This window comes from Lotus japonicus, chromosome 5 (assembly GCF_012489685.1).
Source record: "Lotus japonicus ecotype B-129 chromosome 5, LjGifu_v1.2".
In the NCBI taxonomy this organism is placed as follows: Eukaryota; Viridiplantae; Streptophyta; class Magnoliopsida; order Fabales; family Fabaceae; genus Lotus; species Lotus japonicus.
This window is the reverse complement of record NC_080045.1, coordinates 62,457,697-62,473,804: the sequence shown is the minus strand read 5'-3', so window position 1 is coordinate 62,473,804 and position 16,108 is coordinate 62,457,697. Positions and strand designations below refer to the sequence as shown.

Genomic DNA, 16,108 nt, shown 5'->3' with positions numbered 1-16,108 from the left:
TAGTTTAATGTGAGAGTTGATATACCCTTTACGAGGAATATCTTGACAATATCTCTAGTTACTTTCGCGCTCCAAATGTTTAGTCTTAAGTGTGAGAGTGCGTTTTGTTTGTAATATCTTTTTTCTTGGAAATAAATTTCAGCTTTCTAAAAAAAGAACTAACAATATAACATAGATAATCCTTATAAAAGATAGAGCAACATCGCCTCTAAACTAGCTCTTAGCTTAAAGGTAAATTAAATCTAACTAAAATTCTTACCATTACAATCAGGGACAAACCCAAGCACAATAGAAATAGGGTGGTTTCCCCTCAAAATAACTTTTTTTCTTAATAAAATAGTATTAAACTGTTGTATTGGCACTTCTCAAAATTTGTATACCCTCTTGTAATCAGTCATTCTTGATTTTACTTATTGTGTGAATTTTCACCTTTCTCACTCATTATTTTTGGTTTTGTTCCTGGTGACATTTATAACTAGCACTCCCCGAAGAATAGCTCAAGTGGTAAGAGCTTGAAACATAAGGGTGTGATAAATGGTGAAGGGTCTAGGGTTCGAACCCTTAGGATGATTAATTTATTAATATTACTAATAAGTAATAACTAACATTTGTCTATAAAAAAACAATTACATCTAGCAATAAGTAGTCGTGCAATATTCGTTTTTTTTTTTTGAAAATTTAATTGCGCAATAAATAGTCAGATAATTAACATTTAAATATCTATTCATAAATAGTCAGATATTTAACCTAATTATTTAAATGTTCATCAAAATTAATATGTTTATCTCTTAGTTTAAATAAATTAATAATTTGAATGTCAAAATTATGTAACATAATTAGTACTTTAAAGAAAATATAATAAGTTAATATTAAATTAAAAGAATAAAATAATATTTGAATCATGGATTCTTTATATTTCAAAATAACAATAATTTTAAACTCTTCTTTTAAAATACCAATAGTTTTTTTAATAAACATGGCCTTAATTAGGGTTACTCTGCATCTTTGTTGTATTTTTTTTTTTGATAAGCTGTATATATTTTATGATGGCCAACCGTAAAAAGAAAATGATTATATTATGATGAGAGGAAAATAAAAACTGGAAAAGATATATATATATATATATATATATATATATATATATATATATAGAAAAAGAAAAAAATGAAATTAGGAAAGTTGTGTGCGAAAGTACTTGAGTCTTGAGTCATTAGATAAGGATAAGTGCATATTTGACACATATGCACCTTTAATGCTCATCTTCATCAAGTTAATTTCTTGTGAAGTTAATGTTCATGCTATTTGCCTGACTAGTAATAATGTTACTTACACACCTCTTTTTAAGTGGAAAAGATGAAATGAAGAGAAAGATAAGAAAAAAAAGTAAAAGAGAGAAAATATGAGATGTGATAGATAATAAAAGGTGAGAGATAAAAATAAAAATATGTGAAAATTAAATGTTTAGAAAATAATGTGTGTATATATCATTATTGGTCTGACTATTGGTGTGACCGTACAATGTTGTGTTCTTTTTCTAAATTTCTCAAAGACGATTGAAATGAACATGTTTGTGTCTGCTTAAAAAGAAGTGATTTTAAAGTTGAATAAAAAGCTGATTTTATTTTAAGAGATTTTTTACAAAGAAGTAATTGATTTATGTTGGTTTATAAATACAAAAGTTGCTATGTAACAAAAAAAAAATACAAAAGTTGTGTTAACCCAAAATTTAGTTTAATTGGGTTTGTCAATATAGAGCAGATTGTGGAAGGATTATCGACTCATGTCGAGATTTGGCCTGAGAAGAGCCTGAAAACACTAAGTTATCTTAACAAGTTAAGTCGATTGTGGAATTCGACAAACACAGCACTTGAAGCAATTACGAAAAGAGTGGGCAGTTGTGAACACGTGTGAGCACCCACGATGCAAGAAAAACGGTTGAGATGCGCGCTCATTCCCACGACGCAAGAAGCTTTTGGAGCAAGTAGGAGATCGTGGAGTGATAAGCCCACTAACCCATTCAGTAGAAAAAGAAACCGCCAAGGACATGTGAAGCAATGAAGTACTATAAATAGGAGAAGATCATTCAGAAGAAGGGGTTCCCAACTCAACTCCAAAAATTCACTACAAAGCTCACATGTCCGAATCAAAGAGACTTCAAGAGCCTAACGTGACAATGAAGGAGTATGTTGCAGAACCAGCCATTTACCTTCCCTGCATTTAGTGTTTTCAAGCTTGTTGCTTGGTTTGATTTCCTTTCATTTTCCTGTCGATTTCCCGTTTAATGTAATTTCCTTCTGTTTCTAGGTCGCGTTTCCTGTACTTTACGTTTTGTTTAATGAAATTAAGTTCCCAGTTTTTGTAAATTGTCTGTTTTGCTTACAAGTTAACGTTTCACTCTCGTTTGTCGAAACACACTCATTGCACACAACACTTTGACAAGACGTTTTCCCAAAAGAATCCCATAATCTTAAACTTTTTCCAATCGAATTTGGAGAATGTTTGTTTACCAAATATTACCATAAACAAGTTGGTTTTCAATTTAAGATCCACTAGAAATGATCGATTATTTTCAAAGCTACTTGCTAGAAATAATTTCAAGAAAGAGTCAGATTTCTGATTCTTTTTTTCAAAAACACCAAACCGATAAAAAATACACAAGTAATTATTTTATAAAATAAGTAGTAACAAACGAGTCCATATTTAAAAATAAGAATTATTGATTAGAAAGCTACTCTAGATAGGAGAGCTAGGGGAGGAGGGATCAGCCAGAAATTCTAAGAAATGTCGTTTAACCAGCAGAGAGTATAGTGTAGTCGTTTTGCACATAAAAAAACTTTGGTCTTTTTTATTTCTTTTTTAATTTGCAATAGTTTAATTCTTATATGACCATAAGTGATACCGATAACTGAATAGAGTTGAAGGAGAAGTATGCCAGAACCAACAACAACAGTTTCAAAGTGATGGCACTGTCTGTTGTCCTTGGCGGCTGTGACTTTAATTTCCGGGAACAAATGCTTTTTTTTGACTAAAAAAGAAAATGTGATTAAGAGAATTCCGGGAACAAATGCTATGTTTGGTACGTAGAAAAGAAAAGGAAAAGAAAGAAAAATAAAAGAAAGAAGGGGAAGGAAAGTAGAAAATGAGATATTTGTAAGTTATTTGATTAAAGAGAGAATTAAAAAATCGTGAGATGCAGTTTTTCGATGTATCGAAAAAAAAAATAGAATAATGAGATGAAAAAAGGATGAATGTAAAATGACATAAATAGCTTTAGTCAAAATTAAGTAATTTTCTCTAATTTTCTCATCACAAATCAATAGAGAAGAAAATAATTTATCTGAGTCCAATTATATATAGAATTTTTGTTCTTTGAAAAGAAATGTGGATATTAGAGACAAGTATTATAATACCTTATCTAAATCCTATCTATTGTGATTGCTGCTCGATGACTCAATGTTATCTTTTCCCGTGGAGGGAGATTTCACTCATTGGACAGTGCGAGAAATTTTTTATTTTTTTAAAAAAACATATGTATCCGATCAACCTTTGGATGCTGTCAGATTTAGGATTTAGCTACAGTTAAAGTTTCTCATCCTCTCATAAATTATATTATGTGAGGATCAAACCCGAGAGTTATTTCCACACACTCAACCTACATCGTCAACTAAACCTCTCCTCTCACACGGCAAAGAATTTTTAAAATAGTTAAACTTTAGTATCCAGTGTTGATCACTCACAAGTTATTGTAAATTTGCAAGTTCAACCAACCTGATTCCACCTCAGGGGCAAATCAATAATTCAGTTGTCCAAATAAATGGTAAAAAAGCAAAGTAAAATTTGATAGTTGTTATTCAGATTTAGTCAGAGCCGGTAAAACATTAAATGAGACATAAATCAAATTTTAAAATGATGTATTTTTTACTTAAAAAAATATTTCTTTATTAAAACTTTTTACGTAAAAGTAATTTAATATTTTTATTTACTAGTTAGTAACAATTAATGGGGAAACCAAACGTGGAATTGAGTTGAAGTTTTGTTGTTGCTATTATCGTCTGTTCAGTTTTTCATGGAGTTTTGTTCAATTAATCAGGAGCAGAGGAAATCAAACGTTTGCTAAACTAGTCAAACGTGAGATGGAATATTTTTTTCTTTTTATGGAGACTATTGAACTTGGTTTTTTGAACTAAGGCATTGATTTTTATTTTGAGGTCTTATTTAAAAAAAAACTATTGGACTTATCACATAAATGAGAGACATATTTTACTTAGTAATTTTTTTTTGGGGCCTAAAGCCCTTACTTGGACAAATTGGCCTTGAGCCGGCCCTGTATTTAGTGTGTGTTTGTTTATCAACATTAGCAGAATAAAATTCTTCTAAAATTGGGTTGTTTAAATTTAGGTGACCCCTAATGTGAACCACTTTTAAAGTCGTCTAATTTTAGACCACTTTTTTTAACCTGCTATAACAGGTCAACACATCTTTTTTTAAAGAAATTTAATATATGACAAATTTTTAATGATATTTTTTCTTAAAAAAAATAATGTGTTGACCTGTTATACCCGGTCAAAGTAGGTGGTGTAAAATTATACCACCTAAAAATGGTGCATATTAGGTTCTCCCTTAAATTTAAGTTAAAATATGTAATATATGTTAGATACCTTTATGAAAATTTTGATTTTTGTAGGGTAATATTATATGAAATTCAATTTTTAAAAATTTAAAATTAATTATGTTTGGGGTGGAAAAAAATATTTATTATAGAAAGTAGATGCAATTATTGACTCATACAATCAATTTTACCGGTACACTTAATATTATTTTAACTTATTAAAATTGATTTTAACCTAATATTTGATTATATTATTCTTTTTGCTCTTATTAATTCTATATTCTATCTACACTCTGCTAGCCTAGCATGTCATTCACCTTTTAAAAATTCAATTTCGATTAAGAAATGTTGCTTCAATTTCCATGTCGTATATACACACATCACATGCACTCATGAAGAAACCTTCTATATCATGAACTAAAAATTACAGAATCACCAGACCAATTTTGCTTATTGATTCTTTTGAACTATTTTAACTTCCCTGCTTTGCTCATCATTCAATTACAGAGTGTACCACACTCAAAAACATGAAGAAATTCTTATTCTGTGTCTCCTCTTCTTTTTTCTTTTCCTCAAATAACAATCTTCGACATGAGTGTCCATTTTCTTCTTGGGTGATCAAAGACTAACATTTCATACCCTTCATGTGCTTGTTGAATTTCAGTTCCTTTTACGTTGAAGCCAGTTGGCAAATGCCTCAAGGGTTTTGGTGTCAGCTCTATAGTGCTTCTGTGTGAACTCAAGCAACGTAGGCCATGTGAAATCTGGGTAGATCCTTGGGTTGCAACTGTCCACTAACTCACATGGTGGAGTTACCACCTTATCATTTCTGGGACACAAAAAGAAAGCAAGAGATTTTCTTGTCTTCTCGCTGTTCACCACTGCCCTGTGCAAGCAGCTCTTGTATCTCCCATTTGAAAGAGCCTAATCAATAGAAACCAAAACGAGTCAGGTATAACATCAAACATGATAATGATGGAGTGAAACTATCTGTCCCAATTTGATGTTCCCTTTCCGTCCTCACCAATCAAATTGTGTGAAGGATCTGATTGGTCCACAATGTATCATACATGAAGGATGTGATTGGTCCACAACAAAAATAATTTATATTTTCATTTTTTTCTTTTTAAATACGGAGGATGTGATTGGTCCACAACCTTTTCGTGTATCATACCCACACAAGTGTTGTGGTATCGTAGCAAGCACCTATTTAAAAATCAAACATTCTGTCAAGTTATTTCAAAATCAACCATGTATGATCACACAATTTGATTGGTGAAATAGTGAAGATGACATCATACGGTAAGAATGAGATTACCGACTAAAATTCATAGTCAATGTTTGGTTTTGCAAGATAAGTATTGAGAAATGTCATGTTTACTAGAGATATGAGTATATAATATAATTTCTTATAAAAAGTAAAACAGTTCTCACTTCTAAACTAACTTTTGAGACAAAGTTGAGCCTAGCATGAATTCTAACAATAAGTATAGTAAAAAGGCAACAGTAACCAATAGTAACATACCATGAAAGTATCACCAATATTGACAACAAAAGCATTCAAATCTGGGCTAATGGAATGCCACTCATTGTCAACAAAAACTTGCAAGCCTCCCACTTGGTCCTGGTGAAGAATAGTTAAAGATGTTGGATCACAATGAGGCCCTGTGCCTAAAGTGAGGTCTGGCTTTTGACAAGGAGGGTAGTAATTGAGCCTCATTATTGAACTGTTCTCTTCAAAGAACTCCTTAAAATAGCCTCTACCAACTCCAAGGCTCATCCCTAAAAGCTCCATTATCCCTAAAGAAAGATTGCTCATAGCTTCACAATAGTCCTGGTAAACCTCCCTGTATAAATTTGCAAAAACAGGGTTTAGAAAAAAAGTCAAAGAAAATGAAACATGTGTTTAGCTAGAGCTTGATTGGATGTGAACCAAAGAACACTTATTGGAGATTCTCTACTAAAAAATGTACCACATAAACTTCAATAATTGCTAGTTGGTCCGCATTTGAACCCGTTTGGAAGCAGATCAAAGAGCACTTATGGAAGTTTATCGAGTGATTATTGGTTCGTATGAGGGCTTATTGAAACTTATCTAGTGTTCTTTATTAGATAAGTCTCCATAAGTGCTATTTGATCCATATGGAAATGAGTTCTTAGTATATTATGAACAAAAATAAAATAAAAAGGTGGCATATTTTTGTTACCCAAATTGCTCAAAATCATCTCCCATTGTATTGCATAAGTAGTCTTTGACAAGGTTTGATGAGGTTTTTTCATCTGAGAATTGAAAGGACAGTGTCTCTTTCCAAGGAAGCTTAGATGAGAATCTCCCAGTGAAGCTGCTGGCATAACCACAGTGCTCCCCTGTTTTCCTCTGAGCCCTCTGTTTCTGAGACAGGGGAAGTTCAAAGAAGTCTTCCATGAAAAGATGAGCATCAGAGATCAACTTTTTCTCAATCCCATGATTGACAACAAGAAAAAAGCCATGCTTTTGGCATGCTTCACCAACAAGCCTTGAAGCTTCCATTGCTGCAACTGGATCACCTGAGAGGAACCCTCTCAAGTCAATGAATGGAACTGCAAGCTCTGGCACATCATAGCAGGCTTTCTCTTCATCAGGCCAGATGAACTGTGTTGGAAGATGAAGCTGGTGCCTGAGAACTGAGGCATCAAAAACCAATGGTGGCTGTTCTTCATCTTTGGTTTCTTGTTGAGGCACCATGGAGTGTTGTATGCTTGTTATGCAGTCTATTGCCATTGCATTAATTAAGGATGATAATACACGGTTGTTACTACAACTAGTTTGTTTGTTTAGTATAATAGGTAGCTAATAAGCTATGGTTTGGACAAAGAGAGAAGAAGCTGAAGCAGTGAGTAGTTGTTGTCACGAGGAGAGGGAGTGAAATAAGTTCATAGATGAGATGAAAGAAAAGCCAAGGCCGTTTGTTGGGGAAATCGTGGAACAAATATTGGAATCTTATATAAGCATAGAGACACACTTGCACACACGCACACACACGCGCACATACTCTCTATACTCTCTGACAATCTCACACAACACATTTGAAATGTAACAGCATCTCCAATACTATTTTTTTAGATGTGTGTTCTTAAATTAAGAACTAAGAATTATGTTCTTAAGCATGGAAGATGACTCACGTGGAGATCTTAGTTTTTAAAAATAAGAACTAATTCTTATATAAGCAATTTTGTTCTATGAGTTCTTAGTATTAAAAAACATTTTTTTCTCACATCCAAATTGTTTTATTACTTTATTAATTTTATTTTATTTTCTTTATATAAATAAAAAGTATAATAATGTGATGTGATGACATCGGATTAATAATGTTAAGAATTAAGAATTAAGAATTCATGGTCGGAGCAAAGTAGTTTTATCAAATAACCACTTAATTCCAAAAACTTAAGCTATTGGGTAAGGGTCACTTTAATGGTTTTATATTATATTCTAACAAGTTTTAAACACATGTGACAGTACAGACTCACATGAATAGTGATGAGAACTAAGAACTATGAACTTAGCATTGAAGATGCTCTTAGACACCAAACAATACAAACACCAACATGTATCTCATTTTTCTATGAATCTTTCACTTTTTATTTGTTCACATTATATATTACATTCATTACTTGGTAAATTCTTTGGTACCCATAAAATATTTTGGGTATGATACCCGCATTGAGTAATTTAATAGATGATTATTATATTTTTTAGGTAAATTTTACATTTTCGCATTTCATTATACTATTCAATTAATTTCATCTCATGAAATTTGTTTTTTAATAAAAAATTATTTTTGCTTGGAGATAAGGTATATTTTTCGTGAAGCTAATTCAGAGGCGGACGCTCTTGCCAAGCGTGGATCAAATAACCCGAGACCCTTGTACTATTTTAACAGTGTTATTGGTGTTTAGCCATTTTTGCAGGTCTGAAGATGTTGAAGGAACCTGCGCTACAAGAAGGCTGCAATACTCATCTTTGAAGGCCATGTTACTGGTTGATAAAATCAGATTTGGAATATATACTCTACTAGGCGCTGTCTTTGTATTTCACAGTTGTAGGAGTTGGCACTTGGAAGCTTTAGTTCTTTTATTGTCACGTGATCAATGTATGGTAGTGGGAAGATTATTGAGCTGCTTAGATATCTTTTGGTGTTGGCTCATGTTTGAATACTTTTTTTCCTCCCCTAGGATTTTTCCCTCTGGGTTTTTCCTATGGAGGTTTTAATGAGGCTCGCTCATGAGTTGCTTTAAACACCAAAATAGCTTAGCGAAAGAGTAGATTGTTTTGTCTCGTTTTCCACATGAGAGGAATGTTCTCATGATCTTTATTTTTCTTCCTTATCAATAAAATCAGTTTGCTCTCAAAAAAAAAATGAAAAATTATTGTTGTAGAGATGAACGATGATGGTTGAGATGCGCGCAAAATAACAATGATTGATGGATAAACAAAGTCTAAAAAACACAACCACAAATCTCATGTCTCTAAGAATGAAACGTTGCATCACTACGATAAAATAACATCAAAATTATAACTTGTACATGCTTCTTTATTATTGAATTATTTCATTTTAGGTATCATACCTTAATTTGGATTAAGATACCATAACAAACACCTTTCTATATTTGTTCGGTATCCATCTACCCCACATTTTCCTAGGTGGAAATGGTAACTCTTTGTATGGTTGCTTTTCATTCTGAACCAATCAGGATCCAAAGTCATTTGCTTATAAAAAAAAAGATCCAAAGTCATTTCATTCAATTTGTCTTTACTAATGTCATGAATATTGACATGAAATATAGTTGTTTTCTTGTTTTGGTAGTTTTAATAAAGAGTTTAATGGATATGCACTGACAGTGTAAAATAGTTTTACACAGATATTCAATTGAATTCTGCCAAATCAAAAAATATCTTATTCTTTTAATTAAAATTAAAGTCAAATGTAATTATCTCTCCTATGTGGCATGCTTTGATTGGATGACTGTGTAAAACTATTTTACACTGTCAGTGCATATCCATTAAAATACGAGGTAAATCATTATTTTTTTAAAAAATTACTATTGGACTAAATAATCTCAAATAAGAAATTTATAATCTCGAAAGTGTATGAAGAGAAAAATTTAATAAATTAAGTCAAATTAAGAGCAACTAGTTGGAAGATGTAGTATAAATTTTTTGGGGGAGGGGAAGGGAGCAAAATTACATTTGAATACTACTTTATTACAAGAACTTTTCTCTTAGAATGACGATTATCCCATTTTTGCCTACCTAAGCTCATCCATAGACGGAAGTAACTTCTTTTAAGTTTTGCTTCTACCCACCATGATTTTTAGTTTCATTGTTGTTTTCGAACGAGTTTGGAAAGATCCAAAGCACAAAACCAATTATTGTAAAATATGGTTTATTAAAAGACAAATATGCGATGTGAGATATTTGCAGAGTGGCAGTTCTGTAACAGGAAATGTATATGTTAGATTATAAAAAATAAGGAAATTAAATTACAATATTTGCATGTACCACAAAAAGAAATTGTTCTCAATAAAATCATATTTTTACACATAAGTAATCTTTCTTAGTTATTCATATTCTTGCTTTGGAAGCAGATGCTTAAAATTTCTTTAATGAAGATTTCTAAATCATTTAAGTAATGGTCCAAATGGCATTTCTCCTCCACATTGTTTGTGGAAATACATTTCCTAAGGGCAGGTTGTGCTTTGTTGGTAAGATCAAGCTCATGTCCCCCTCCTCAGTGGAGAAAGGATGAGTAAGAAAATGTTGAAGGTGACTGCAGATTACAGAGTAAGAAAATATCCCCCTATGTTACTTGTAATTAGTGTTCAACTGATGTTAAATATTATATCATCTTACACAGTTGATTTGATCTTATAGAATAAGAATATGAAAAATCATACTCACATGACATCTTAAATTGTTAGTGCTAATTGCCACTTTCACATCCTCAACCTAATGTAGGTTTTAGAAGGCCCTGGAACCTTTTAAGGGGAAACAATTGGGTAGGAACTTGATGCAAATTGTGAAAGGAAAAAGTGCAAGTACAATACAAGTGACTAACCCACTATGGTATGTCTTCAACAAAATATCTTGGAAATTGAATGAATTGAATGAACCAAATATCTTGGAAACTAAAAGAATTCAGGTTCGTCCAAGTGATTCATGAAAACTAGGAAAAGGTAAAAAAAAGAATAAAGAAAAACAGAGGGGAAACGAACATGTGCATGGATTGATAGATTGGATGATCAACTAGAGTGACAAGTTCTATCAAAGAGCACCTCTTTGTGGAAGCGATTGCTAACTAGTACCTAAGTTATCTAGAGAATAAAGAGAGGAGAACAAACATTGAACAAAGAAGAAGTACATGGTTTGATAGATTGGATTATCAACTAGAGTGACAAGTCCTATCAAAGAGCACCTCTTTGTGGAAGCAAAGCTAACTAGTAACTAATTGATGCAAAGAGTATCCGAAGTTACTTCAAACCCACATTTAAATTCTCAACCAAGTGATTTTGTGGTTCAAGGTGCAAGACCGAACAAAATAGAAGAATTACCTCATGTAAACACTACTTATTTTCACAGACAAAAACAAAATCTTGGTTGGCTTTCTATTAATATCATGACCATAAAATTTTACCTGGCTAAAAGTATAAAAATATGTTGAATAAGTATACTACTAGTTTGTCCTAAGTATATAAAAAGATATTCTGAAGCATAAATGTAAGGGTGTTTATATATGGTCATATGATTTGCTTGCAACATGCATATTTGCGGCGATTTTTTACGGCCGTAAGTGTTTAGGTTCCAAAGATGTCACCGGAAATCATATGTACATTAATTATTTTTGCTAATGTGATTATACATGCCAGTGATTATACGTATATATGCGCTTCGCAGCAGACATACAACTGACATACAGTTTAATTGCAATTTATACTTATTTTTCCGCCTGTCATACAATTGTCATATGATTTAATTGTAGTGTAGTTATTAACCGCTGCAAACAGAGATCATATATATGTCAATTGTATGTTGCTGAAAAAAGTTTGTACTAGTAACATTTTCGTTATATAGGTTGAAGTTGAAGCTCAGTTTGAACATCGATTACAGCATTTTTCTGCACAGTAATTTGCTTTTAGTGTCTTCAAAGGCTAGTCCTCGCTCTCCTTTATAGTTTCGCTAATTATAATAAGATATGAATTTTATATCTGATTTCATTGATCAAAACGTACAGCTATATACAAGAGTAAGGAGCCAATCAGCCCACACAATTCTCCTAAAATTATGCTAACAGCTATGCTAACAAAAGTCAAATACAGTCTGCCAAAGGTATCTGCAATACTTCCTAAACTACCTCCACTAATCTCTACCAATTGCAGCTGGCACAATATTTGCTGATATGATTGGTACAAAATAGGAAAATACAGTGTAACATATTTGACAGTATCTCTATCAATATGTAACAGAATATTGCCCATTAAATTAACATGCATAAACAGAAAACATAAAACTATATACATCATTGCAGTTCGTGTGGCAAAGAAGATAAAGATATTGTGAATCAGACAGACACTTTCCTATGCAATTATAGAGGACAGAAGTTTAAGAAGCGATCTCTCCATGACAAGCAAGTTGCCCAACCAAGCAAAACAGATCAGGCTGGGCCTTACTATTACAACTAGCTAAAGTGGGTTCCATTTAATATGTAGACAATAGGGTTTATGTTTCTTTCATTGTCCACTAAAAGATGGTTTCCTTTTTCTCCTTCACATGAACCATCATATATATGATGGTAGGCCATATGGGTTTTGGATTTTGCATCTTTGGAACTTATATTATATCATCATATAAATTAAGTTTGTCTAGTAATTTTAGCTAGTTTATAGTCAATAAGCCAATTTATAGCTAACCTATAAGGTTATTTGAAGTAGAGATGTTGCTTTTCAAAAAAAAAATTTGAAGTAGAGATGTTTGATAAACAAACGCATCTAGCTTGTACCATTTCTTAAAAAGTAACATTAAACTGAGTTTATGGGTTTGTATAGCATGGACTAAGAAAAAATTAGTTCATCAGAAGCAAAAACATCATCAATGAGTGAATCAGTCTTTAATATGGTTCACAGTAAAATTGGTATTAGTGTGTATAAGAACATTTATTTGTTTACATCCAAACTATTAAGAAAATTGCGATGAATTTTCTATAATGTCATATTGTGTAAGTGTAAATGTGGAATAATTGTACACAATAAAAGTAAATTGATAAACAAAGTTCACCTAATGATGCTTACATCTCAATCAATGCAACAATTTTTTCTGATATATTATTCTAGTAGGTCAACTGAAGTTGAAAACAACTTTAGTTTGTCAATAGTCACCATCTTTATTCGCATGCTATGCCTGCGAATTTTTACTTTCTACAATCTTCTTTAATTTAGCACCTCGATCATACTCAAGCAATAATTTGATGAAATAGTTTTTTTTTTATAAGCAAAATTGTATTAATAGGGATAAAGTGGTAGTAAGTATATCAATATGTTTTGGCCTCGAGTGAAATACTAAATTCATTGCTAGATGTATTGCAATATGAATATTACTATGCAAAACACTTATCTCCTAAATATCTTAGCTATGTAAAGAATCATTGAAGCCATATAAACTCTTTAGTGGATAAAGCAACAATCTTATATATCCACGTCATCCAACTAACAATTGTACCAACAGTATTTGATGGTAATTCTTGGGTGATCAATTTCACCTTTCAAGTCTGCATGGCTGCATATGCATATTCTTGAACTTTTAATCCTCATTTTTTGAAGTATAAACACTTCTTTATGGTGCCTCGCAGATACCTCAAAATTCACTTGACACTTCTTTATGGTGCTTACGATTCCCACTGTGTGGCCAATGACTGGCCTAGTACAAACCATTGTGTACATCAAACTTCTGGTGGCTGAAGCATATGAAAGTTTAGCCATGAAGTCTCTTTCTTTCTCTTCTGAATGGAGTGGTTCTTGGAGAAAAAGACAGCAGTCTATTAACCAACTTTATCTTGTCCATGTTGAATCTTTGCAAAATACTGTTACGAATCGGTCTCCATATATATATATGTGTGTGTATGACATTGGGGGAAGTAACATACGTTTTTTTTTCTTTTTCAGATTTTGCTTTGAAATCTTCTGCAAATCTACTTTCAAAGTTTACCTCCAAATTTTTCTTACACTACAAAATTTTGGATAAAAAATTTAACCGAAATTTTTGAAGGATTAATCTGGGACATTCTTTCTATTTCACATTGTGGACGTTCGAGCTGCTAGAATTTTGGTCACGAAGGGAATTTTATAGAAATTCGCTATACACAAATTGTGGCGGTTTCCACCAGCTGCTGCAACTTAACCGCTGCGAATCTCAAATATTCATTGTATGGTTGCGCTGTGTTTGGGGTCTAAAAAACATTTTAATTTCCTATAAGGATAGAAGAAACTAGACAAAGAGAGAAAAATATCATTTTCGTGAAATGACCATGAGACTGATGATAACCACAAGTAATTCGCCGCATGTTGTAGACCAATTAATGTCACAGCATAGTTTGTACGTGGCAAAGAATATGTATTAGCTAGTGTGTAATCTATCTTAAACATCATTCCCATAGCCAATACAATAAAGTTATTGATTCTATTTCTTTCTCCATTCATGTCTATACACACTGCCGACAAGATATCATGGAAGAAGATATTCACTGTTAGAAGTACCAGTGTTGAATTAATTTGGCAGATATGTAATGAAATTCCAAGACAAAAGTTTGTAGTTAATGTCCACGCTAATTAATTAGCTCATGTTCTTTAACCATTGTCATCCTATCTTCAGTATCGATCACTTTAAATTTCAGCCTCGTATTGCTAGCTAGTTCTACTTTTCAACTAATATATAAGTTTATATATTTAAATAAAAAGAGAGAAAGGCTGAAGCAAATTAAGACAAGAGTAGGGAAGATAATGACTATGGTATTATAGTGTCCATCCGTTTTTTAAAAAAAACACATGTGGGTAAAACTTTAAAACATATATATCTTTGTGTTCAAGAGAATTTAAGTGTGAATTGAAATTTATATTGGTTAAGAATAATTGACGTGAAGATTTTATAAGAAAAGTGATTCATAAACTCTTGGTTGTCTTCAGTGTTGGCTCATTTGTGTAGGGTCTCATGCTTTGGGCTCCCCTGTCTTCCCAACAAGTAGTATCAAAGTCGATGGTTTGTGTAATCACGATGGGCTCCTTATATCGGAAGTCTTTCTGACAATGTGTCCGTGAAGGGAGGAGCATAGTAATGTAGTAGTGACTCACACTTCGGTGATATAAGACTTTATAAAAGACATGACACACGTATATTTGGTGGTCTTCAGTGTTGTTGGGGTCCTCCCTTATGTCCCCCAATACCCCAACACATTGAGTATTTATTATTAGGGGTGCACATGGGATGGATAAACCCAATGAATCAACTCGATCCAATGAAAAAAAATGAGGTGAGATTGGGTAAGTGGGTCCATCGAATGAATTTTATTATAATCCAATCATTTTTAGATTGAATATCGGTTTAAATAATAATTCATTCAACCCAACCCGAATATAATAATACTATATTATTCAATATATATTTTTTATAATTTTCCGTAACCTTGATTTAAAATTTGAAACCCAAATTTTATTTCACAGTTCTACTTTTCACTTTCTTTACTTTTTCTTAAGTTACTTACTTTTTCTTAAGTTCCAATCTTCTTTCTTCTCCGAGTCCAACAACGTCGCTCCTCCCTCCCATCGCATGTCCTACTTCTTTATCATGGTATTTGACTGTTTTTCATTTATGTGATTTCATACTTTTTAGTTTTTAGTACAATTTTTTGTATTTTTTATACTATTTGATATTATAATATACTTACCAATTTTTTGACTTTTTTTTTTGAACTTTTCATATGGGTCCAAAGATAAAAATTTGCAAAATCCAACTCAATCCAACCCGAACAGTTTTAATTAGTTCGGATTTTGATTAGCCTAAAAATTCACCAAACCCAATATATGTAGCTCTAGTATTTATATGCTCATACTAGTACTCACTATTCAGTATTCACAACTTAATTAGTCAAAACATAGCCCTTATAATTATTTTATTTTAAATAAACAACCAAAACATTCCATTTTTATAAAATAAAGAGTATTAGTTAAATTTTATTGTGAGCTTACGAATTTATCCTTAATTTACGATAAATGTCATTTCTGAAGCAGTGTTGCAGATAAGGTAAAAGAACTATAGTTAAATAGAACAGAGATGTGAAGTTAGGGTTAAAAGGAGTATTTTGATCATTCTAATAATTCAATCTCAACAATCCAATTTTTTAATGTTATACCAACGATTGAAATTAAAGAGGCACCTATATCCCTATTTTTTAGGAGACACCTTACTCATCAGTCATC

The 16,108-nt window shown here is 32.1% G+C and overlaps 1 protein-coding gene across 1 annotated transcript; it reads right to left on the bottom strand.

Moving 5' to 3' along the window:
* Window positions 1-4,921: 4,921 nt before the first annotated feature.
* On the bottom strand, window positions 4,922-7,605 carry LOC130719191 (gibberellin 20 oxidase 1). Its single transcript, XM_057569827.1, has 3 exons — window positions 6,817-7,605; window positions 6,135-6,456; window positions 4,922-5,533 (listed from the first exon to the last, which is right to left on the bottom strand). The coding sequence occupies exons 1-3, from the start codon at window positions 7,368-7,370 to the stop codon at window positions 5,270-5,272; spliced, it is 1,140 nt and encodes a 379-aa protein (XP_057425810.1). The 5' UTR covers window positions 7,371-7,605; the 3' UTR covers window positions 4,922-5,269.
* Between the last annotated feature and the right edge of the window lie 8,503 nt (window positions 7,606-16,108).